We start from the raw sequence: 23,332 nt of genomic DNA, 5'->3' as shown, positions 1-23,332 counted from the left end.
GGCCTGGCAAACAAATCCAGTTCACTTTCAGTGTCAAGTCAAAACATGTTTTTGTTCCTTCCCAACCCACTAACACGTTCCGAAGTCAAAGATTGAAATGACTATGGAATAACCAAGTTCAACAATTTACTCTTTAAATGCGTTTTATTAAATTTTATATAATTTTCTTTCGAATGGTCGTTATTATGAAAGCCAGTGTTATTTAACCACGAAGTTAAATTTTACATATGTTCCATGTACTAAGTGAACAGTGTTTTTAGGTATTAATAGGTAGTAAGATTAAATTTTCCCGACAACCTACTGTATCTGCAGTGGCTGAAAAAGAATAAGGGCACAGACGAAGTAAATGCAAAAGATTATATCCCAGACATAACAGGATTTTATACCTTCGTCACGGACTAGATGTTAAAATGTCATGACGTGTGGGGGAATAGTCAGGTCTTCGTCGAAGTGCAAAATATCACGTTGACCAAGATCACATGTTATTCTGCGTCAAACCGTTTCTATTTTTTTCGTCTCCATAAACATGTATGACCCTCTATAGATAATTTATTCGTATATTGAGAAAGGGGATTATTACATGTTAATTACCCGTTTAAAAATAAAAGGCCTTCATTATTTTAGACTGTAAATAAGTATACATTATTTTATACTTCATTCCTTTTTTCTTTTAGTTGCAGAAACGGCAGATAGTTTGTGACACATAAGGGCTGGGCTGTATTTTCTGACTTTTGATAGGCTTTCTTCTTCTCCCCGGTCACGCCTCCTTCTTGATATAAGGTTTGTGTCCGCCCTTCCTCTCCATTTACTTATCGGCCATTTCATGTAGAATTTGTGTAGTAAGTATTTTGAAATATCTTTAATTTTATCTGTGTCTTTTTTTTGTCTTGTAAACCTTTAGTTAGCTTTTGTAATTCCTATTTGGGGGAAAAAAATGTAGAGTCGGATTAGTATTTTTTAAATTAAAATACTCAACAATATTCTTTATCTAAATCTACTCTTTTGAGTTTTGATTAAGAAAAACCTTTAGAAAAATCTGCTCATTTACTGGAAATGTTTTATTGTAATATAATTCATGATCGTACAATTTTTTCTGTAAAAGTTTCGATTCGTGCGCCATTTTGTTGTGGTTCAGTTCTAAAATGGACACGTAGTAGGAAAGAGTTGTTTTTTTGGACATTTTAGCAGCATTACTGTTTAAGGGTCGACGAATGACGGGGATTTGTTTTTTTAATGTTTTCCCCACAATAATTTGTGACATGGACTTGAAAGACATGTAGTTTAATCATGTATTTTTATGTAAATGTTATATTGCGCAGTTGGATATTTCGGAGACTCGCTACATCATGGCGCTGGGGCGTTGAATGTGGAAATGAGTTACAGAAGAAGTTAGATTTAAGATCAGCCATTTCTGAAGAATTGTACTTTTCACTTTATTTTAAATTGAGCTTATTCTAAAACGGTCGTAATCTTTACAGTCTCATTTTACCATTTAACGTCGAAGTGACACTGGAATACGTTTAAAATTTATGGCAGATTGCCAAATTGCCATTCCTAAATTCGGCCTAATTTATTCACGTCGTGGAAGCGAATATCTCGTAAACATGTAGGTATTGGCCAATACCTGCATTTTGAGAATCTTGTCGTTAGTGCTATTTATTACGACTTTTGTGAATTGCAGCTGTAGTTCTGATCGTTAGGTCAGATTGTGCGATGACGAGCAATTTAAAGCGATCATGTTTTCCCCAGAAAGAAAACTTTTCAGTCCGATTGGTGTGGTGATTCTGGCAAGAAGTATCGTAGCTGTACAGCAAACTTGGGAGTTTGTTTAAAGTTTTTTTTCTTTTTGGGAGTGGACTCTTCATTTTAATTGCTGTTTTTTATTTTAAAATGAAAGCATTATTTTGATATGCAAATTGTAGTTTCATTTATTAGTTTAGAGGTAACCGAAATAAAAAGGGCGGTATTAATAACCGATGAATTATTGTATACATTAACGATACTCTTTTTTTTTAGGAACCATTTAATGTGCCGTCCACGGACCTTTTGGAACAAAGCTTGAACAAAACCCATCCTGTTATTTTATAAAAGACAAAAGTCAGATTCTCAAAAAACTCCGATAGATTAGGTGTTTGCGACCGGAGTCGCTTTTTTTTTTTCATTCGAAGTGACCGTGGTTGGTGTTCAGAGGAAAATGATTGAAATTGAAAGACCCAGAAATGGCTTTTCAGAATCAGGAGACAAGTGGTAAGTTTGTAAACTGATGCATTTTGGCATTATTTATGCCATGTCATTTTGCTAATAGAAATAGTTTTGTTATTAAAGTTTAAAAGGTACACTTCGTAACGTCTGACATGCCCCCACCTAAAGCAGCATAAGAGAAGGGCATTTTTAAAAAAAGGCAAAATCAACAATGAAGACTATTCAGCCTGTCGAAATTCCATTCCCTGCAAAATCTCTGCCGGACATCACCTGCAGCAAACTACTTGAAGATCACCAGTGAAAAGTCTAAAAACCTGACAGATTACCAGGTGAATGAGAAGCTCCCATTAAAACCCACTACAGTTGAGATCTGCACAAAATCCGATGGATGTCCCTTCCTTGTCCTGTGGATTTTGTGCTGTATAACCTGAGCTGCAGTCCTCTGAAAACGTGTGCTGTACTATGCCCTGCCATGCCTTGGAAACATGTATATCCTGCTCTTCCATGTTCTGCATCGTGACCCAAGTCTGTGCTTTCTGTTTTTGAAATGGAAGTCCGAATTCTCCTGAGAAACTGAAACATCTTATGCAAACCAAGAAAAAATCATACAAGTTCAAGAAGAGATGAGGAGCCCTCCTTCTCTCCATTGTCCAGTAATCCTGTTAATTGTGACCTACAGAGTGCTTACCAATGTGTGGTTGTATCCCCTTCTGATTTAAAAAAATAAATAAAATTGATCAGGAGAAGAGTGTTCTCTTTGCATTCATGTTGCATTGCTGAGAATTTCTAAAATGAGGTCTTGACAGATGTTGCTTAATTGCAGCAGTTCAACATCTGGTATAATTCCGACAGCAAGACGACCAAATTGTTCTCTGGAAGATAAAATAGACACAGACTTTTGTTTGAGTGTATAGAGGAGAATCATTGGTGAAGGATTATCCGTTTTGAATTCATCTGGGACATTTTGTTATGGATCAGTGTTCACCGTGAGCACATTACAAACCAGTGGAAGCTTCGGTCAAGTATGAAGAACAGAATGTTGTCATTCTTTCTGCCTGCGTCATCTGCTCCACGAACTGTGGGTGAGGAGAGGCAGCTAAGACCAATTCGAAGAGTCTCCTCGTCTCGTGTTGGGGGGGCTGTCTAGTACGGTTCTGCTCTGCCCCCCAATCTGTTGAGAAGTACAGTTATTGATGCTGCAGAATAATATCAATAATGTTAAAAATTGAGGAATATGTTTCAGTGAGGGTCAGTTAGACAGTGATGTTAATGATGTTCAGGCATAATTATAAAAGAATTTCTCCCCAGGAATAAAAAGAACCAGAAGGACCGAAGGAGTAATGGGTCCAGAATTCCAAGTGAAGATGAAATTCATAGAGACTTTGTCAATCTCCAGAACTGTAAGTCATTTTCTGTTTCTTAACTTTTTTCCCCAAGAACAGTACTGGTCATATAAAGATCACAAAGCTGTATGCTTAAAAAAAAAGAGGGATTGTGTTATTCAATGCTTCTTCATCGTTACAGAAGAATAATTTGAGAGATTTACAATAGTCAGTTATGGCACTTGCTAGATGAAGTTATTGTTTTCCGTTTATAGTGCAACATTGCATCCATAAATATGTGAATTGGAAGTTATTCTGTTTGTTATATGGTGTGAGGAAGCACTCTTTTCTTAAACTGATGGTCTGCTGTCTCTTTACAGCTGATGATTTTCTGAAGAAACTGGCCAAAATGGTAGAGAAGTACAGAAATAAGGAAGTAACTTTAAAAGGCACATGGGTCATGAGAATTGGTGGGCTTGAGGACACTGTCCTTTGGGGAAGAGAAGAGATGATCGAAGCCTGGGAGGAGCTCTACCTGCCCGAGAGCGAGAAGATGGTTGTCTTTGGTGCCATTGACAATGTCCCCTGCTTGGCCATGGGGCAGCAGCTCATCCTGATGGTAGACAGCAAGGGCAATGTCTACGCCTATGAAAATGAGGTGCTGCACCATGTGACGCGCAGCTTAGAGGACTTCTTCAAAGATGGGTTCTCTTTACCTTGGATCAAAAGCTATGAAAAGGGAAGCTACTGTGAACCACTGGTAAGGCAACCAACATATCTCTACCATAGATACGGGTACATGGTTTTTTGCTAGAAATCTACATGCAGTGCAGTCCATAAGTATTTGGACAGTGACACAATTTGTGTTGTTTTGGCTCTGTACTCCAGCACACTGGATTTGAAATGAAACAATGACTACGAGGTTAAAGTGCAGAGTGTCGGCTTTAATTTGAAGGCGTTTACGCCTATATTGGGTGAACCATGTAGGAATCACAACCCCTTTTTATACATAGTCCTCCCAAAAGTAAATGGGGGAGTCTATGTATAAAAGGGGTTGTGACTGCTATATGGTTCACCCAATATAGACGTAAACGCCTTCAAATTAAAGCCGACACTCTGCACTTTAACCTCGTAGTCAGTGTTTTCATTTCAAATCCAGTGTGCTGGAGTACAGAGCCAAAACAACACAAATTGTGTCACTGTCCAAATACTTACGGACTGCACTGCATGTGGATTTCTAGCAAAAAACAATGTACCCGCATCTTTGCTAGAAATCTACATGCGGACTGCACTGTATGTTGATTTCTAGCCAAAACCATGTACCTGCATCTTTTCTAGAAATCTACATACTTGCGGACTGCACTATATGTAGATTTCTAGCAAAGATACGGGTACATGGTTTTTGCTAGAAATCTACATATTTGCGAACTGCACTGTATGTTGATTTCTAGCCAAAACCACCTCCCTGTATCTTTTCTAGAAATCTACATACTTGCGAACTGCACTGTATGTTGCTTTCTAGCCAAAACCATGTACTTGTATCTTTTCTAGAAGTCGACATACTTGCAGACTGCACTGTATGTTGATTTCTAGCAAAAAACCATGTACCTGTATCTTTTCTAGAAGTCTACATGCAGTGCAGTCCGTAAGTATTTGGACAGTGACACAATTTGTGTTGTTTTGGCTCTGTACTCCAACACACTGGATTTGAAATGAAACAATGACTACGAGGTTAAAGTGCAGAGTGTCGGCTTTAATTTGAAGGCGTTTACTCCTATATTGGGTGAACCATATAGGAATCACAACCCCTTTTTATACATAGTCCTCCCAAAAGTAAATGGGGGAGTCTATGTATAAAAGGGGTTGTGACTGCTATATGGTTCACCCAATATAGATGTAAACACCTTCAAATTAAAGCCGACACTCTGCACTTTAACCTCGTAGTCAGTGTTTTCATTTCAAATCCAGTGTGCTGGAGTACAGAGCCAAAACAACACAAATTGTGTCACTGTCCAAATACTTACGGACTGCACTGCATGTGGTTTGTTTTTCTTTTTTATTCAAAAGACTGAAGAAGAATACCTGGAATTCCAGCAACGTGAAGAAATTCAAGAGATCAATAGACGCACGCAGGAATATGTCGAAAGTAAAAAGGAGGAGTTTGAGGAGATGGCCGCCTTCTTTGACAGAATGTTGGTGAAGATGGGGAAGCTAAATTGAGTCATTGGGCAGGCAAGCTGGCTTGTTGGCTTAAATGGTGACTGTGGTCCTAAGCAAGATCCAAAACAGACTTGACTCGACGTAGGTCAGAGAGTAGGACTGAGAGGAGAAGACCGTTCCTGACCTCCTGAGCCTTGATGATATGTGGGGCAGGTGCAGCCCAATCATTCTGGCAGGGCCTGAGCCTGGCAGGACCAGGATTCCCTAAGAAGGGAAGCAGGGTGGGGTTTGGGTGGTTTTAAATTTGCTGGGGATGTCCTGGCTTTGACACACTGCACAACCACGGCTGGCTGGGAAGCCACTGCATTATCTCGGAGAGCTGTCACTCATAGTGAGATGGTCGAGCTCATTCGGCTGCTGCCTTGGATTGGGAGAGAGAATGAAAGGCAGGTAAGCTGTGCATCAGGTGTTATGCAGGAAGCATGTGTTCAGTCTCTTAGGAGTGAGCCAAACCAGTGCCGTGACCTAGACATGACCCTCATGGTCATAGTATAGATCAGAGACTCAACACTGAGAAGAGTGGTTGGTGTCATACTTTACAATGAGGAGCATTGCACCTTTACCTGTAAATAAAATATTTTATTAAAATGTGTCAAAAACCATTTCTTTAAGTCAATTTGATGTGGGGTGATCCTAGGATCACACTTTCAGTGACCGCCTCCTTTCCTTCTCATCCTCTTATCCAGTTGCAGGTTTTCACTTCACACCTCGAGTTCACCTCACCTGCGTGCCCACTCTGCTTCTCTCCTGCTCCTGCCTCTTCTCCACTCCCAGCTTTTGCTCTGCTGACTTTACTCTCATACTTACACCCATAGAAGGCCCCACGGCCCAAACATTTCCTTTCTTCTCTTTTCAGCATGGAATAAGCCTTTACTTGTTCCTTTGCCACCTACGCATACCGACGCAGCTCCCTGTTTGAACTAAATGAAGTGGGCCTATATGAACTGCAGGGCTTACTTGCCAATGCAAATGTTTCTTAAGGCATTTAATTATGAACCTCTCGTTTCCAGTACCCATTACGAGACATGGCTGGTCAGCTTGTACATAAAAAAGCACCATAACATTGCCTAGTGTTCCGACACGAGTGTTTTAGAGTGGGTCATGACTGCCTTTCCAAACCAGCATCGGAATCTTGCCTCGTCTTGTTGGAGGGGTAGGTACAATCACACGGGAACACTTGCTGCGCATGTTACACTGCAGCTGCTGTACAGTGGGACTCCCTTAGGGCTGGTTCGCTGGAAATTGTGTAGTATTGTTGTGTTTCAACCTGTGGGCCGCGGTGGTACTGCAGGGGGGCCGTCGCTACGGGGGATGCAATGAATGCAACTGCAGCGGGGCCCGTTCCTAACGTCATTAAAATGACTTTTTTAAAGAAAAGACCATCCGTGAAATAAACGAACTAGGGTTCGTATGTCTGGGGCGGGGAACGCGGTGTATTATCCAATAGCAATATTAGTCCAGCATATTTTAAAATAAAACTGCTCTATTGGAAAACGCGGCTGCGCGGCTGATTTGCAATTGATCATCGGCGCGTTCATTCCACAATATGTAGAATTGGAAAACGCGACCTGTTCCCCTGCAAGACCTAGCAACTCACAGGTTTACATTAAGCCAAGCTGTGTTCGTTAGTGTGCGACATGAAAGCGACCCAGAAATGTAAATCGGGTAGCGAGAAACGCAAAGAACAGAAAAGGCAATTGAAGAGGAAAAGTTTAAAGTGAACTTTATCAATTGCTTACTGGGCACTGTCATCAGTGAGACACAAGAACGTTTTTTGTTGCGCTAATTCAGACGTCTTTTTGTTTGACATAAAAAAATACCGGAGATAATTCAGCTGAAGCCTGTAACGAACCTTGATTTTAGGAGACATGGTGGGGATTTGGCAACTGACTTAAAGTTTGTCTTATCTGCTCCCCGATTAAATCATCGCTGCGTCTGAAGTACTGCAGTATTTGGTCAACCAAGATATGAATCTGCGTTTCCCGAACACAGTAATAACATGTCAAGTGTTGTTAACAATTCCAGTTGCTGTCGCCAGTGATGAACGCTCGTTTAGCAAACCGAAATTGATCAAAACTTATCTAAGGTCCACCATGTCACAGGAAAGACTGTCAGCTCTGGCTTTGCTGTCTACAGAGAAAAGCACCACAAGGCTTTCAGTGATTTCAGTGGATTTCAGTGATATCATCGCTACGTTTGCTGCGACGAATCAAGCTGTAAACTTTTAAATAACTAGTTACTTAGTATCAAGTGCAATGTGTTAGCCCGTGTGAATTGTGCTCTCTTGCTCTGTGTGCGCTGGCGGAGGGAGCAGGAAGCCGGGGGCGGGACCTGCACTTACGTGCACTCGGGCCCACGAATGGGTTACGCCGGCCCTGGTTGTAATTGTAAAGCAGTCGTAAATATATAACACTATATGTAATATAAATAATTTTTTACAGGTAATGGGGACTCCCCTCCACCACCACCTGTGTGCAGCCCCACCTGGATGATGCGACGGCAGCCATTGTGCGCCAGAATGCTCCCCACACACCAGCTCTCAGTGGGGAGGAGAACAGAGTGATGAAGCCAATTCATAGAGGGGGATTATTAGGAGGCCATGATTGGTAAGGGCCAATGGGAAATTTGGCCAGGACGCCGGGGTTACACCCCTACTCTTTTCGAGAATCGCCCTGGGATTTTTAATGACCACAGAGAGTCAGGACCTCGGTTTTACGTCTCATCCGAAGGACGGCGCCTGTTTACAGTATAGTGTCCCCCGTCACTACACTGGGGCATTAGGACCTACACAGACCGCAGGGTGAGCGCCCCCTGCTGGCCCCACTAACACCTCTTCCACCTCACCTCATCGTTACCCTTCATATCATGGATAAGTGGCTTGCGTTTGGTTCTGTTATAAGGAAAGACATAGAGGAAGGCCCATCTACGGTCAAAGAAACTGATTCAGTGTCATATACCGATAACCCAAATTAAAAAAGAGAAAATACGTGCCTGGGAACTGTGTGTTCCGACGTGTTATCCAACGAGGCTTTAAAGCTGAACAACATATGTCTCTGCAGCCCGACATCCAGCATTTGGTATGTGTCAACCAGAACCAGCCCTCTCACCGAGTGAGCCAGAAAGACGGTGCGTGTTTACTGCCGGGCTAGCTGGACGCTATTGAGTGACAATGCATTCATGCGTCCATTGGAAAACCTACGTGTTGAATATAATGTCACGGATGGGAGTTAACATCTACTTCTTTTTTATACCTGTTCTGATAGTTAATGTGCATATTTTCGTTTCTTCATAAGTCGATTTGCACAGACGGCTACCCTGCACTTCTGGAAAACGATTCAGCTCGTTATGATTCCGCCTGCTCCGTTTTGTGTTTGTCAAGGCTAGCGTTAAGTACGTGAGATATCGTAATAAAGAAAGCCGTACTGGTGCCTTCGTTTTTACAACATTTTTCTTATTTTTATTTTAATTAATTATTTTTTTTGTGAGGTGCTGACTGGACTCCTTCTGTAATCAATAAAAAAAAGTTTTTTGTAAAGCCATGTTTGTAGCTTGTATGTGCGTATTTTCTTTGATAAACGGTGTCGATTAGGCTACTGCTGAGGTAGTCTTAGGTGTCCTCGGTCCTTTAATGGGCCGCGGAAGTCTTTATGCTCAGTAACAGTGCGACCTTAATCAAGCTATTCCTGCATTCCCAACATAATAGAGGATCCACGTTCAGTTACATGGATCATTACGTTAGTTTTTTACTGAGGATTTAATTTGTTTTAAAGCGGGGATGGCCTTTTTTACGTTTGTAACTAATTAATATACCCGTATCCCTCTTTCTTCCGCATTTTCAATGTTACCCAACACGACATACTGTAATTTGATACCGAGAGTTACACACGGTATGGAGCGTGATTGCTGTTGGTATTACAGAAATGACACTGGTCGCTTGAAAATTGTGGTTATTCACATGCAATAGTATTTGTTTTGCATTGTATTGCTGGTTTTGTCCTCGTTTCTCCGTTACCTTGATTACAGCAGTTCCGTGAAGTTGCTCACCCAGAACAACCCGCACAAACGGAGCACTACTGGTCGCGGTGGGCTACATTGTGCTGTTTGTAGGGGAGCAGATGTGATCCACTTTCCCACTTTCTGAGTAAGAAAACGGTGATTCCTTGATTGCGTGTTATCACTCACCCCGTATTGGCGGGATCCAGCTACGATCATATGAAGAAGTTCAAGTACTGTAGGTGGTGCGACAGCAGGCCTAGCCTGCAATGGAACAGGTAAAGGTTTATTCCATGCTGAAAGGACAATGAAAAGAGACGCAAATTGTCACCCGTGGAGCCTTGTTGTATCAGGTGTCAAAACAAAAAAAAATCGTGTCTCTTTTCTCTTCCTTTCAGCATGGCATAAAGCTTTACCTGTTCCTTTACAATTATATAAATGTACTGTATATGGTGTCTACCGTTTAAGCCTGTACCTGTCATTTACCTCAGTGGTTCATTAAATATTCTTTCCATGTTCGTTAAAAAAACAATGAATCCAAGACGTTTTATGAATTTCCAAGCTAAGGTTATTAGTGTTCATATCCTTATAATTTGTATTCTTAACTTCAATACTTTTACTGTTTAAAACATTCAATGCCGTAGGAAGTCCTCTGTAAAACTAAACAGGATGGAAAGTGCTGTAAAGTTGTAAGAGCTCGTGAGACGTGTAGTATAGTATAGGGAGGATATTGGATACACTGATCTATTCCTAAATCATTTGCAATTGGTTTAAGATTTAAAACACGTAGATGTAAACATCTACATTTATTTAGGACCTCGATTTCGATTCCGGAATTTGTGCCGACAGTTTTTTTTTTAGTTTCCGACTTATGGTTTCAGAGGAACCGCCCAAGAACTCGAGTGCTGTAGTTTGGCTATAAACAACACGTTGAGGAAAGGAGTTTTACATTAAATACATTTAATCTGATCGGAGAACATAAAAAAATCACTCTTGAATATTTTATTTGGCCAATTTCCTTGTTTTTAAACGATTTCTTGACGCTCACAGTGTCAGTCGAATTAGCACACCGTTTATTCGGTTTAAATATACAACCCGTGAAAAATACAACCCGAGTAAAACAATAAATGCTGAGAGTTGCAGTCTGCTCCTCGGCGACGGTGATGACTTTTGACAGACAGAATGCCCGCATTTAAATCCTGAATTTCCGCGATCAAGAGCGCACTTGAGTGTATTTTATGTTTAAAGGTTTAATTTCCAACGGTGTCATTTTATATGGGCCCATTATTTCTCTTTATGAAAACATGTTATGTTTAAAAATGGATTCTGGACCGTTCAGACTGGCGTTCATTGCGTTGACAGGTTTTGTTCCGTCTAAAATTAAACGAAGAACCAAATTATTAGCGCTTGGAGTCCGTCTGACACGCAAGACTATGGTCAAAGGAGGGCCGTGCCTTGATGTTGCAGTACAGAAACTCGATACTCAATTCTTGGGCTGTACTAGGTCTCAAATGCACATTGAAATTATGTAAAACCATCGCGAAAACATGATTTTAGCAAGTATAACATGAAAATCTACAAAACGTACTTTATACTATAGCACCATACAACTTCAAAACCTCTTTAAAAAGATGATTATCGGAAGGTACGCTTTGACAGTATCTTGTATCTTCCAGTTTCGTTTCTCACTTTAATGGTCAGAAGGCGGTGCTAAAGTTAGTTGGGTTAGATTTTTTTCTTATTAGTTAACTATATTCTGAGGAAACCGACGACCATATTTTAATCTCGGGAAAACTGGATTTAAAATTTCCTCTCCCCTGGTAGACAAGGTATGTCTATCCTACTATATTCTCTGGGTTGGTTCTTAGAAGGTAACAATACATGAATAGAAATATTGATGTGACACGTGTGCGAAAAAAATTGCGTTGCAGATCAAGTTTAAATTTTATGAACACGGACTGAGCGATCGTTTAACGTTTCGGAGTTAAACCTTTAAACTCGTCAGGTAAATCGCTTTTACAAAACTCATCAGCATATCAGCTCAGTGCTGTTCGAGTAAATTTGTCGTGAAAAGTATCGGAACTACAGTATACAACATTTCCGCAATAGTCTTTTTATGTAAGTCTTGTTGATTCTTCATTGTTAGAGTTGGGCGCAGTCCATCTAGTTTCTCGAACTAAATATTTTAGGCTACTTTAGCCGCAGATAGATTTACCGTATGTAACCAAATAGAATAGTTAAGAGTACAATATAAAACCACACTTCTTTTAATGTTTGGAGCTGCAACACGACGAATCAAGTAAATTAGCGTTCAAGCTGTATTCACTATATTATAAAAGAAATACAGAAAGCCTTATTGGTAATGTATAACATTAGTTTTATTGATCTGATACATAAACGGCAGTTACAAACAAGCAACGTTTAAGCAATGAAATTACCGACTCAGGTAATTCAGCACCAAAAAAACTAGTTTCAGCTATTGCACCATGCCAGAAAAATTCTTCTGTTTTCCTCCTTTAAAACAGGGCCGAATAATTTCCTTGTAGGCCCGTCCGTGGATATAGTTTGTTTTGGGGGTGTATCAATTCTGTGGGTAGGTGGTTGTTCAGGTAGCCTGTCCTTGCTATATACTATATTCAAGAAGAGATCTTTGTTACCTTTTTATCATATAAAAAACATGATTTGCCATAAACCCCTTACTTCTCCTAGGCTCTAGGAATAGTGGTTACTTTGCCAACTGGATAATACAGCCCTGCTGTAATCATCTAACGTTAGCTCAGTGAAACATGATAGGACACTTCCAAATCACAATGATATAATTGCATTTTATTTTACAGCCTGAACGGAATACATTTTTAAAATTTATTTGGAACATTCTGACAACATTCATGGAAAATGTAAGTATTCTCTTTGATATCAACATCTCCTGATGCCATTTCTCTCTTAGCTATTCAGCATGACAACAGGTGAACAAAGGTAAAGTGGCACATCACCTAAGATGGTGTTAATTTGCTTTTTAAAAAAAAATCTCAGTGTTTTCATAAAAATGAATGAACATTTGGAAAAAGTGAACCTCTTCGCACTGAGGACAAGTAAAACATAGATTAAGATTTTAAAGGAAAAAATGTAAAGAAAAGCAAGTAATTGTATTTGTAAGTTCACTGATATTTAAGAAGCACCAACAATTTGCCTTTCAAATGACATTTTCGCTTTGTCTATTTGTGCTCTTCACAGTAGTTCCTAAACCCACAGTGAACATCACAGAAAATTAACATGATAGTTGTTAATGAGCAGAAATTCTGTCAAAACCGTTTGTTCTTTGCAGATGATTAAGGTTTTTGCCCAAGGTTCTCAATCTGAGAAAATAAAAATCACACTTTCCTGGCCTGTAAAGCCTACACATTTCTCCATCATGGTGTGTGGCAGTACTGACAGAAATAAATCCATTGGAAAAGCTCAAGCGCTGCATTGGCTCTCGGCCGCAGTCAAGGGTGTATCAAGGCCAGACTGTCGCACGGTATTCAAGTCTTGAGAGTACCAGCTCTCGTGGTAGCTCCCTATATCAAAGTAAACCCGCTAAACACCTCACCTCTATCTACTGTTGTAATCCTAAGATCTGAACTCTTAATAAAACAAAATAACTCAGCAATTTATGGAGCCTTTCATACTCATTTACAGGATTCCGGTGCTTTTGAAAGAAATGGATTTTGTAACAGAGGTTAGGGAGGAAGGTGAGATCTTAACTGCGCTTACTCTCACCTCTGCAGCAGCTCCCTGGCTCATTCCTCAAAATTGAGGGAGGGTTTGGGCAGGCTACTCCTCATAGCTATTGCCTCAGCTCGAAAAATCACGCCAAATACACCCTACACATTTCATCTCTCTATCCCATTCATTCTGACCTAATCCACCTACTGGAAACTTTTATAATTATATCATATTCTTTTTGTGGAACAGAACGACAATCCCCAGGAAGCTGATGCACATTCCCCTTCAAGGTAATTCAGATATTTTAAACCCATCTTTGTCAAAACCTAAGAATCCCAGGCACAATGGAGCTCGTGATGATCTGCTCTGCTTGTTTTACTTCTTTCAGAATGGAGGCACTGAGGAAAAATTGTAAGCTTCAGAAAAATAAAGAAGAAATTAAGCAGAGGCTTGTGCAAAGTGGAACGGATTTCATCTTGGTGTTCTGGAAAGTGCTGTCAGCCTTAGAGAAAAATATCCAAAGCAATGCAGATGTGTCTCTGATGGCTTACATGGCTGAGGTGATACTAGATTTAAAGCTACTTAAATGTTGTTAACTAAAATCTGATTTTTTGCTTAGCTGACTAAATATGCCTGCATAACTTAAATCCTTCATTTTAACTAATTTTAACAGTGGCAAAGTGGAATTTAGATTTTTGCTCTTTGATTAATGTCTTATTGTCAGCTGTTAAACCCTTGCTAAGGGCTATTTTTTCGACACAGTGTCATGAATTGAGTAGCTGTGTGTTAATATACAGTCAGCGCTGTGGATCACAAGGCCTCACAAAAAAGGAATGTGCAGAAGTGAGGGTTCTAGTGACAACGAAAAGTGCTACACTTGTTACCCAATGCCACCTCCCAAGGCATTAACATTTCACTAACTTCATTATGAAGGAGACCCCCAAATAACGTGGCCGCCAAAAAAATCTCAAGGATACAGCTAAACAGAGGAGCAGTTGAGAAGAAACTGCAAAACCTCAAACATCCTTCATTTAAGCAAGTTCATTATCATGTGACATACCTGCTTAGAGAGGACAGTCCCTTGACAGTCGATCTTTTGGAAGCTCTTGATAAGAGAAAATGAACACTGGATTTGTTCCACACTCTTGCTAATTATGAGCTCTTGGCAGAAGACCTAAACCAATGCAAATTTTATTAATCAGTGAAAAAAAAACAACTGCAAGTTAATTAAAACACTAGAAATGCATAAAGTTAACAATTAGTTTCTTTTTCATTATAACCGTTCTCTGCTTGTATGTTCTCATTGAACCAGGTTCTTCACTGTATATTCTTCTTGGGGCACATCCATGAAATGCCCATCAATCCCAAGACCTTCTTCCAGAACGACAGACTGTTTCAGATATTCAAGAGGCAGTTTCCAGAGCCTTTCGAGCACTACTCCACCCATTTGCCAAAACGCACACCATTTTCCATCCTTCTTGATATGGTCAGTATACAATTAGTCATTTTATGATTTAATATAGAATTTAATTAATTTGATCGAAGTGGTCATGGAGAATGCTTCATTAAGTTTGTGAATCTTATTGTCATTATTCATTCTTTTTATACTAATAATTTTTAAGTATACCTTATTTCTTGATTAATTTACTATATATGTAGTTTTCCCCTTTAGTTTTTAACCACAGAATATACACATCTTACAGAGACATATTTGATGCCTAAAGCTTTAATGAAATCCGTTAAGTTCTTTTGTACAGAAAATTTGTCCACCATAGAATAAATTCCATCCTAGTACCCAATTACAACTTCAGCATTGTAACAATACTTCCTTATTTGTGCCTCTTAATTGAAGGTATTAAAGGTGAAGGGTCACATGGATCACAGAGCTATACTGAGCCAAGTGGAGGAGGTGAAGAAAGAATTAACTGAGAAAAACAAAGACAACCAATTTGGAAATAACTACAGCTTGACAGCCAGTGTCATCTGCATGTCCTACTTCCGAACAACAGAGAAAGGGTTTAATTATGGAGCGTCTCTTTCTTGCAGCGGTAAAGTAGAGACCAAGATCATGATTGCACTCTCGTGCATCAAGACGTGGAATGATGCAGTCGCACACGCCGTCTGTCACGCTAAGAACGGGGGCTTCATCAAATTTCCTGACGGGGTGACATGCGAGGCCTATAAATATGATCTAAAATCAGGCTACAATATTGAGAAAGCCCCCTGCAAGAAGTGTCATGGGATGTTCCGGAACGTGAACTTTCTGCCTCCACCGTCTGAATGGCCAAAAGGGCAGGACTGGCAGTATGGCAATTGTGCTGAAACTGAATCTCTCAGCCACCTGCTTAACACAGAGCAAAATGTGAGGAATGCAATTAAGGCTTTTAAAACACACGAGGTAATTATAAACATAGAAGAAATCGTGCAGGAAGCAAAAAAGAACGTGACCCAGCTGCTGAATTCGAGAAAGTTTAGAATCGAATTGGACGATTTTAAATTCTTTGCTGTGCAGTACTGACTACAACACTTTCAGACCTAAAGCTTGTTTAATAAACTTTTGTTGAACCAACAACGCTGGGATTCTGCAGAGGCACCGTTACGAGACACTTTGGAATTTCACTACAGGCCCTGCATTCAGTAGTTCTGTCAAATTCTAATAACAACATATTGGGCCAATGAATAGAAAGGATAGCAGGCTCGATAGTCTGGTGTTAACTCTTCTGGCTAAAGAAATGCAGCGCTGGCTTACGAACATGTACGGGAAATGAATCAGGGAGCTCCTGCAAGGGTGAAGTTGAGGTGGAGGAGGAGCTAAAAAAGATCAGAGTTGTGATGGTACTGTATGTACTATAATACAGTACGTAAGAGAGCAGAAGTGCATTTAGCATTAGACCATCCCCCAAAGTTGTGTTAAATAATACCGTAAGTTACAAAAGATATATTGGTGTGTTTGACTAAATGCACTAGTATGGTGTATTTAGGTTTTTTTACCTTTTTACTTTTGGAAGCATGATGTTAGAAATATTGGCTGCATGCAGAAACCAAAAGAACTTGTTTTAAAAAAAGGAGTAGAATAACCTTGATTTTGTGGTGAGAAAAACTTTACTCACCAGCGGTTGGGACTGGAAATCAGATCTCAGTTTTAAGTTTAAGTGTCCAAATTCGTATTTATTCTGCACTATATTAACACTATATTACCATTTATAGTGTTTACATACAGTATTTGCTTTACTTTGCAGGCTCTCTTAAAACCAAAGATTTTATATCCATTTAGAACTGTGTAACATTTAGACTGCAAAATAAAGCATCTTTGTGTAAACATTTTGAAAACCCACAAAAACATATCCTTTTGAAATAGAAAAATGTTATTTGGATTTGATTGACAAATCAGAATATTGCTGAAGACTCCAAATCCCATAAAAGTAAGAAGAATGCTTTTATTATTCTTTATTTTGAACAACATTTTTCTTTTTGTAAGGTTGTCCTTTCTATACCATAGAAGGTTTCTTTTCATGTATACTGTATGTTTCACATTTCACAGTTTTAATGGCTGATGTTATGAAACAGTAACAGTCTTTCCTGAAATAAAGATATTTAATATTCATGGATTTTCTTATGTTTATATTGTGAAGACTGATCAACTGGCATTTAATAAAGCTATTTTTTTATCAATTCCTGTCTTCCAACACCAGATTGAAATGACTTGCACCTTATCCTGTAATTGAGCCGCATTCATTTTTTATATTTTTGTTCCTAAACTGCACAAATGTTTACTACTAATTTCAGAGGATAACCAGCTTCATGCTGAATAATCAGTCATGAGATGGAATCTTGCAGGTTTTGTTTGGATCTTTGAAACAGCAGCAGGTTGTCCTGGAAAGTCAAGTAAATGAATGCAAGTGTTTATTTTAAGAAGTGAATAAAAACTCAAAGGCAGGAGTTACCTAGGTCTGTTTTATTTAAATGGCTACAATTAACAACAGGTGTAGCACCTAGAACCTTTAACACTTTCAGTCTAAATTGAAAAGCCTTGGGGTGATAATCGCTTCTGGCTTAATATTCGACCCACTTGTACAGTATATTGTCAAAACATCTTTTTTTCACCTCAGAAACATCACTAGACTACGCCCTATGTTATCACTAACTGTGGCTGAAAAGCTGATCAACACATTTGTGTTTTCCCAAATGGACTACTGTAATACTCTACTCGCTGGGGTATCTAAATCACCATTGAACAAACTGCAGTATGTTCAAATTTTGGCAGCCAGAATCCTGACCAGCTCTAGCGCAAGTGATCACATGACTCCTATTCTGGAGTCCTTGCACTGGCTTCCTGTCAAATTCTGTGTAGACTTTAAAATCCTCATGCTCACCTACAAGGCTCTGCATGGCTTGGCACCTCAGTATCTGTCTGAACTATTATCGCCCTACTCCCCACCTCGCAACCTTCGCTCTTCAAATTCTGGTCTCCTAACTGTCCCCCAAGTCCATCTACATTGTATGTATGACAGGGCCTTCTCCTGTTATGCCCCCAAGCTCTGGAACTCTCTGCCCAAGGATATCAGAGAGTCACCTTCTTTAAACTCCTTCTTTAAACATGTCCTTGGCCCAGGCCACTGTACCTAGCTGCTTCAAGATGACCACAAGATGACCACCATCGTGCCAGTACCGAAAAAATCAACCCCCACATGCCTAAACGACTACCGCCCTATTGCACTCACCCCCATCATAATGAAGTGCTTTGAAAAACTACTTATTCTGCACATTAAAGCCAGCATTCCAAAAACACTGGATCCTCTCCAGTCTGCCTATTGCACAAACCGCTCCACAGAGGATGCAATCTCTATAGCTTTACACACCACACTAACCCACCTGGATAAAAGGAACACCTATACAAGAATGCTGTTCATTGACTTTAGCTCAGCATTTAACACCATCATACCCATAAAACTTTCTACCAAACTCAGGGCTCTAGGTTTAGATACAACCCTCTGCAGCTGGATCCTAGACTTCCTCACCAGCAGACCCCAGACTGTCAGGATTGGCAACCTCACCTCCAACACACTCACCCTTAACACCGGTGCCCCTCAAGGCTGTGTGGTCAGCCCACTGCTTTACTCCCTGTTCACCCACAACTGTACTGCTAAGTTCAGCACAAACACCATCATCAAGTATGCTGACGATACCACAGTCGTGGGCCTGATCACTGACAATGATGAGACTGCCTACAGGGAGGAGATAAAACAACTCGCAGACTGGTGCCGAACCAACAACCTATGTCTCAATATCAGCAAAACCAAGCTGATTGTTGACTTCAGGAGACAAGGAAAAGTTCACTCCCCCATCTACATAGAAGGGTCTGCGGTGGAGATGGTGAATAACTTCAAATTCCTAGGTGTTCACATCTCTAAGGACCTTACATGGACACTGAACACCTCCAGTCTCATCAAGAAGGCACAACAGCGGCTGTACTTCCTGAGAAGGCTGAAGAAAATACACCTACATCCACTGATCCTCACCAACTTCTACAGATGTACGGTGGAGAGCATACTGACCAGCTGCATCACAGTCTGGTACGGCAACTGCACCGCATCTGACCGTAAGGCACTACAGCGGGTGGTCAAAACTGCCCAACACATCATCGGCAGTGCCTTACCACCCATCCAGGAAATCTACAACACCAGGAGTCTGAAAAAAGCCACCAAAATTATGTCTGACCCCACTCACCCTGGTCATAACTTGTTTGTTCCCCTACCATCTGGCAGAAGGTTCCGGTCACTCCAGTCGCACACAACTAGACTCCAAAATAGCTTCTTCCCCAGAGCTGTCAAGTTGGTGACGCCCCCACTCCCTTCCACCTTATTATGATCTCTCCTAACATCCTCCTGTACCCACAACGACTGTACTCCTACACCACCACACACACATGTAAGCCGAAATTGTACTGTCCCCTCGATAGCCCAGTAAAACTGTAACAGGCATAATAATATCTAATATTTATTAATTAACCATACTATTTTTAACCATACTATTTTTTGCACTGTTCCAAGAATTACCTTGCACTGTTTTTGTCCTGTTATATTTTCTCTGTTTGCGGAATTTTGCACAGTTTTGATTACTTGATTACATGTTATTTATGTTATGTTATTACATCTTACTGTTATTGCTATTGTGTAACTGTCTATTGTCTTATCTTCTGTCCTATTTAGATACTGCACCTGAGTGACTAATGAGAAACACTTTTCATTATACTGTGTAAGTTTAATGACAATAAAGTTGAATTGAATTGAATTCAGATCCAGACTCAAAACCTTCTTCTTTAGAAGAGCCTTTACTTAACTGGTTCCGTTCTTTACCCTTCTACTCTGAGTAGTTTTTTCCGAGTCATCTGCAGGACACAATGTTACAAGTAAATTAACATTACTTCTATATAAGCTGCTGAAAACTCACATTCTTTAACTATCTCCTGCAGTAGCTCCACAGCGCTGGGAATGTTTCGGACAATTTTAGTTTTTCAGACAGCTGAGTAAATAAACACGCTGTGTGTCTCCATCCTCCTGAGAGTCACCCTTTTTACCACTGTAAACACAAGGACTGACACGCAAAGGTAACCAATGCGCAACTGGTATTTACCTAGTGCGTTAGTTTAGGACGATCTAACAGACTTAACACACTTTCTATCCCCAGGACCATCATTAACAACTACTCCATTTTACAGGACGATCCCTCCATCTGTACCCTTTTTTCCGAGCGCCCAATCATCTCTTTCCACCGACCAGCCAGTCTACGTAAACGTCTGGTTCACAGCTCCCTTGACCGCACTCGGCTATCATCCCCACCAGGCACCCTCCCCTGCAACAGACTAACTGCATCACCTGCAAATACATATCTAACAACACGCTCATTCAGGGCCCCGCAGGTCAATTCCGGATCATCCAGACAACATCCTGTATCTCCAGCAATCTCCTTTACTGTATCTCTCGCAAAAAAACGCCCAGCTATCTACGTTGGGGAAACCAGAAGGAGACTAGGAGACCGCTTCAGAGAACATGTTAGGGCTGTGAAGATTAAAGATTTCTTCAAGCCCATAGTTTCTCATCTCACCTCAGACGGCCATGATCACACTGATCTCGCTATGTTCTCAAAGAAGGGTTTCTAATCTCCCATAGCAGAAAAACAACAGAAACGAAACTCATCCTGAAACTAGGTTCACACCATCCCCCTTCTCTCAATGAAAGACTTATTTTTGTGTAATCTTCTCTATTCTCATGCTGGTTTTGACTTTTACACCTTTCTCCACCCCTCTCCACTTTGCACTTCCTGAGTGGCCTGTCTTCTTTTCAGCAGGGAATAAACCCATTACTTGTTCCTTTGCAGTTTAGTACGATGCTGCGCACTAACCCCGGGGGGTCATCCCCAGTAACGCCTGCGACTGTCCTTCTACTGCAGAAAGCCCTCCATGCCACGTCTAAACTTGCGTGTCAAACTCACAGAATATTCGCCGGTAACTAAGTCGGCTGGCTTGCTCAGCCAGTCCGACAGTGACTCAGTTCTGTCTCTGCTGCTGGTGCAATTGCCTAATCAGAGGCTCTGCCCTCCCTATTCAGACATGTGCCCTTCATCACACCCTAAGCTTTTTTTAAATTAAGTTTTTATTTAAACGTCAGGAATTATAAAAGATGAAAATTAAGCGTTTTACTTATTCCCATTGTATGTCCTGCCTTTTGATTCTTTAAATTTCTAATAGAATTTAAATAAAAAGGAATTCTACAGTACCTTTAAAGCATTAATAGAGGGAGCAGTATTAGACCATTTTTTTTATGTGGATGGAGTATTTCGCCAAAATAACAGATAAATTCTAAAAACATATCCTTTATCCAAATCAGGTCTAGTAAAATATAAAATATCAAAATCTCCACATGTAACATTTAACCTTAAACATTACAGCCTAAGCTCTTCCTCCTAGTCCTCACTTCCGTGACGCCATATCTCGCTGGTTACTAGGCTCAAGGTGAAAATGCTTTCTGTTGTTGAAGTTTCTTTTCCAGTGGCATGTCGGTATTTTGATAGTTTTTTTTTTCATTCTCCGCTCGCAGTTTGATTAAATTCAATTTCATCTCGTCTATCCCTGCACAAAAGTAGTGACACGTCGTGTTCATTTCATGTCGAGAGGCTCGACTCGAAACGGGCGAAGTAAACTAAGGAAACTTTGGCGATACCACTCTCTCAAAGCTTACAAGATGCATTTCCTATCGTCTGTTCCTGTAGACATGACAGTACGAGGAACAAAACGCGTTCATTCAATGTGAACTAAATAAGGTGTACTTGGCAATACTTGAAAGATTTGTACTATTAAATACGTATACTATTAAGTATTCCGTCTAAAAACTACACTTTTTAGTGCAGTTTAGTGCAGGTAAACGATTATTATTCCTCAGTCGAAACGAGGAAATAGAACATTTTACAGTATGTCAAAACGTCGTACCTAGAATACATACAATATGTAACTAAAGTAGCCTCATGATTTTTTTTAAAACATAACATATTATGAGTTTCAAAACTGTAAAAAAAAAAGCTTAATTTTACTAACACGTGAATCATTCATTCTTCACGGCCACTTCTCTCTGCTTTGATGGGCTAGACCTAGAGAACATGGGGGCGATTCCCTTCAGCGTATTCTGCCCCAATGCGGACCTCAGAGAAGGGGACATCAAGGTCTCCTGAGCCCCCTTGTGAAACACTGACTTAGAAATGGGACCCCCTAAGCCCTTGCAGACTTGAGCGGGGAGGCGCATATGAAGGGTAGAGAGACACTGTGCCGCTGCAGGGAATTACCCAGAAGTCCTCGCGGAATGGCCACGTTTGATGTTGTAGCCTCGCTTTTACCCAACGATTTAAAATTAATATAGATGACAAATGTGGTTTTTTTTTGTGTGTGACAATAGCCTTGAAACTATTCAGCATTTGTTTTGGTTATGTCCTAGGGTAAAAATGTTCCGTACCAATATTGATATTTGTTTTGATGAAAAAGATGTTAAGTTTCAGCCCCATTGAAAACAATATCAAAATTTCGTTTGTAATAAATTTAATTATTATACTGGCACGTTGTCACATACATAAAATGAAGTGGTCTGGGAAGTACCCTGTGTTTGAGTATTTTAAAATGGAAGTAAGGGGGTATTTGCAGACTATTTCGAAATGCAAAAATATGAAAGCGGTGCGGACATTATTTTTATTTAATTTGTTTAATCTTTTTTTCATAACTTGAATTTATGTAGTAATATGTACCCCTGACGATATTTTTGTTTTGAATTGTTAAATGTACTCTTGTTTGTATTGTAATTTTTGTTCTTTTGTTAGGCATAAATAAAAAAAGTTTTTAAAAAATGTAGCCTATCAAAGCGGAGAAAAGTTGCCACGGAGCGTACGTTCTTCATGTGGTAGCAAGATGTAACTTTTTAAAACTCATAATATTTTATGTAAAAAAAATAATTTCATGATGTTATTTTAAGATTCATACTGTACGTATTGCAGCGCCGCGCTGGGCGCGTTAGCCTTGCGCACGCTAGGCAGCCTGGGGACTGGACTACGGGACTGTATATAGCGGGGCGGAGGGTGGGAGACGGTCTCTTCCCTTCGTGTCTGTGTGTTGGTGTAGGTATGGCGCTGTAACCCCTGTCCCTGTGCGTGTATGTACCTTTCCCCGGTTCGAGTTAATAAATGTTGTTCAACCCCATTTCCTGAGCGTTATGGCTGTCCATTCCGAACCCAAGGCCGCGTTCGTTACAGTATTCTAGGTACCAAGTGTTGATGTAAATCTTTTATTTCATTCCCCTAATTCGACCGATGAATATTTGCCTGTGGTGTATTTTGCTCCTCGTACTGGGGCA

At 40.2% G+C, this 23,332-nt stretch overlaps 2 protein-coding genes across 3 annotated transcripts; both read left to right on the top strand.

Annotated features, from left to right (window-relative positions):
* Positions 1–802: 802 nt before the first annotated feature.
* LOC148824125 (uncharacterized) lies at positions 803–6,332 on the top strand. Its single transcript, XM_088927549.1, has 5 exons — positions 803–839; positions 2,017–2,247; positions 3,511–3,602; positions 3,905–4,284; positions 5,592–6,332. The coding sequence occupies exons 2-5, from the start codon at positions 2,195–2,197 to the stop codon at positions 5,742–5,744; spliced, it is 678 nt and encodes a 225-aa protein (XP_088783675.1). The 5' UTR covers positions 803–839; positions 2,017–2,194; the 3' UTR covers positions 5,745–6,332.
* Positions 6,333–11,477: 5,145 nt separating this feature from the next.
* LOC148824124 (uncharacterized) lies at positions 11,478–17,126 on the top strand. Of its 2 annotated transcripts, XM_088927389.1 has the most exons (6): positions 11,478–11,566; positions 12,575–12,634; positions 13,692–13,732; positions 13,831–14,002; positions 14,755–14,928; positions 15,295–17,126. In XM_088927389.1, exons 2-6 carry the CDS (start codon positions 12,626–12,628, stop codon positions 15,958–15,960), a joined length of 1,062 nt encoding a protein of 353 aa, XP_088783515.1. In that variant the 5' UTR covers positions 11,478–11,566; positions 12,575–12,625; the 3' UTR covers positions 15,961–17,126. The 2 variants fall into 2 exon arrangements, with proteins under 2 accessions (XP_088783515.1, XP_088783516.1); XM_088927390.1 differs by lacking the exons at positions 11,478–11,566; positions 12,575–12,634 and adding an exon at positions 13,444–13,468.
* Positions 17,127–23,332: the final 6,206 nt, after the last annotated feature.

This window comes from Atractosteus spatula, chromosome 11, assembly GCF_055471065.1.
Source record: "Atractosteus spatula isolate fAtrSpa1 chromosome 11, fAtrSpa1.hap1, whole genome shotgun sequence".
Lineage (NCBI taxonomy): Eukaryota > Metazoa > Chordata > Actinopteri > Semionotiformes > Lepisosteidae > Atractosteus > Atractosteus spatula.
This window is presented reverse-complemented; position numbering and strand designations above follow the sequence as displayed.

What these genes read in the sequence shown, in the direction of transcription:
- LOC148824125 (XM_088927549.1), top strand. Translation starts at nt 2,195, where the DNA reads ATGATTGAAATTGAAAGACCCAGAAATGGCTTTTCAGAATCAGGAGAC. An exon ending in TCAGAATCAGGAGACAAGTG is followed by an intron (nt 2,248 to 3,510) that starts GTAAGTTTGTAA and finishes ATTTCTCCCCAG; the next exon opens with GAATAAAAAGAACCAGAAGG. An exon ending in CTTTGTCAATCTCCAGAACT is followed by an intron (nt 3,603 to 3,904) that starts GTAAGTCATTTT and finishes GTCTCTTTACAG; the next exon opens with CTGATGATTTTCTGAAGAAA.
- LOC148824124 (XM_088927389.1), top strand. An exon ending in GATGCACATTCCCCTTCAAG is followed by an intron (nt 13,733 to 13,830) that starts GTAATTCAGATA and finishes TACTTCTTTCAG; the next exon opens with AATGGAGGCACTGAGGAAAA. An exon ending in TGATGGCTTACATGGCTGAG is followed by an intron (nt 14,003 to 14,754) that starts GTGATACTAGAT and finishes TCATTGAACCAG; the next exon opens with GTTCTTCACTGTATATTCTT.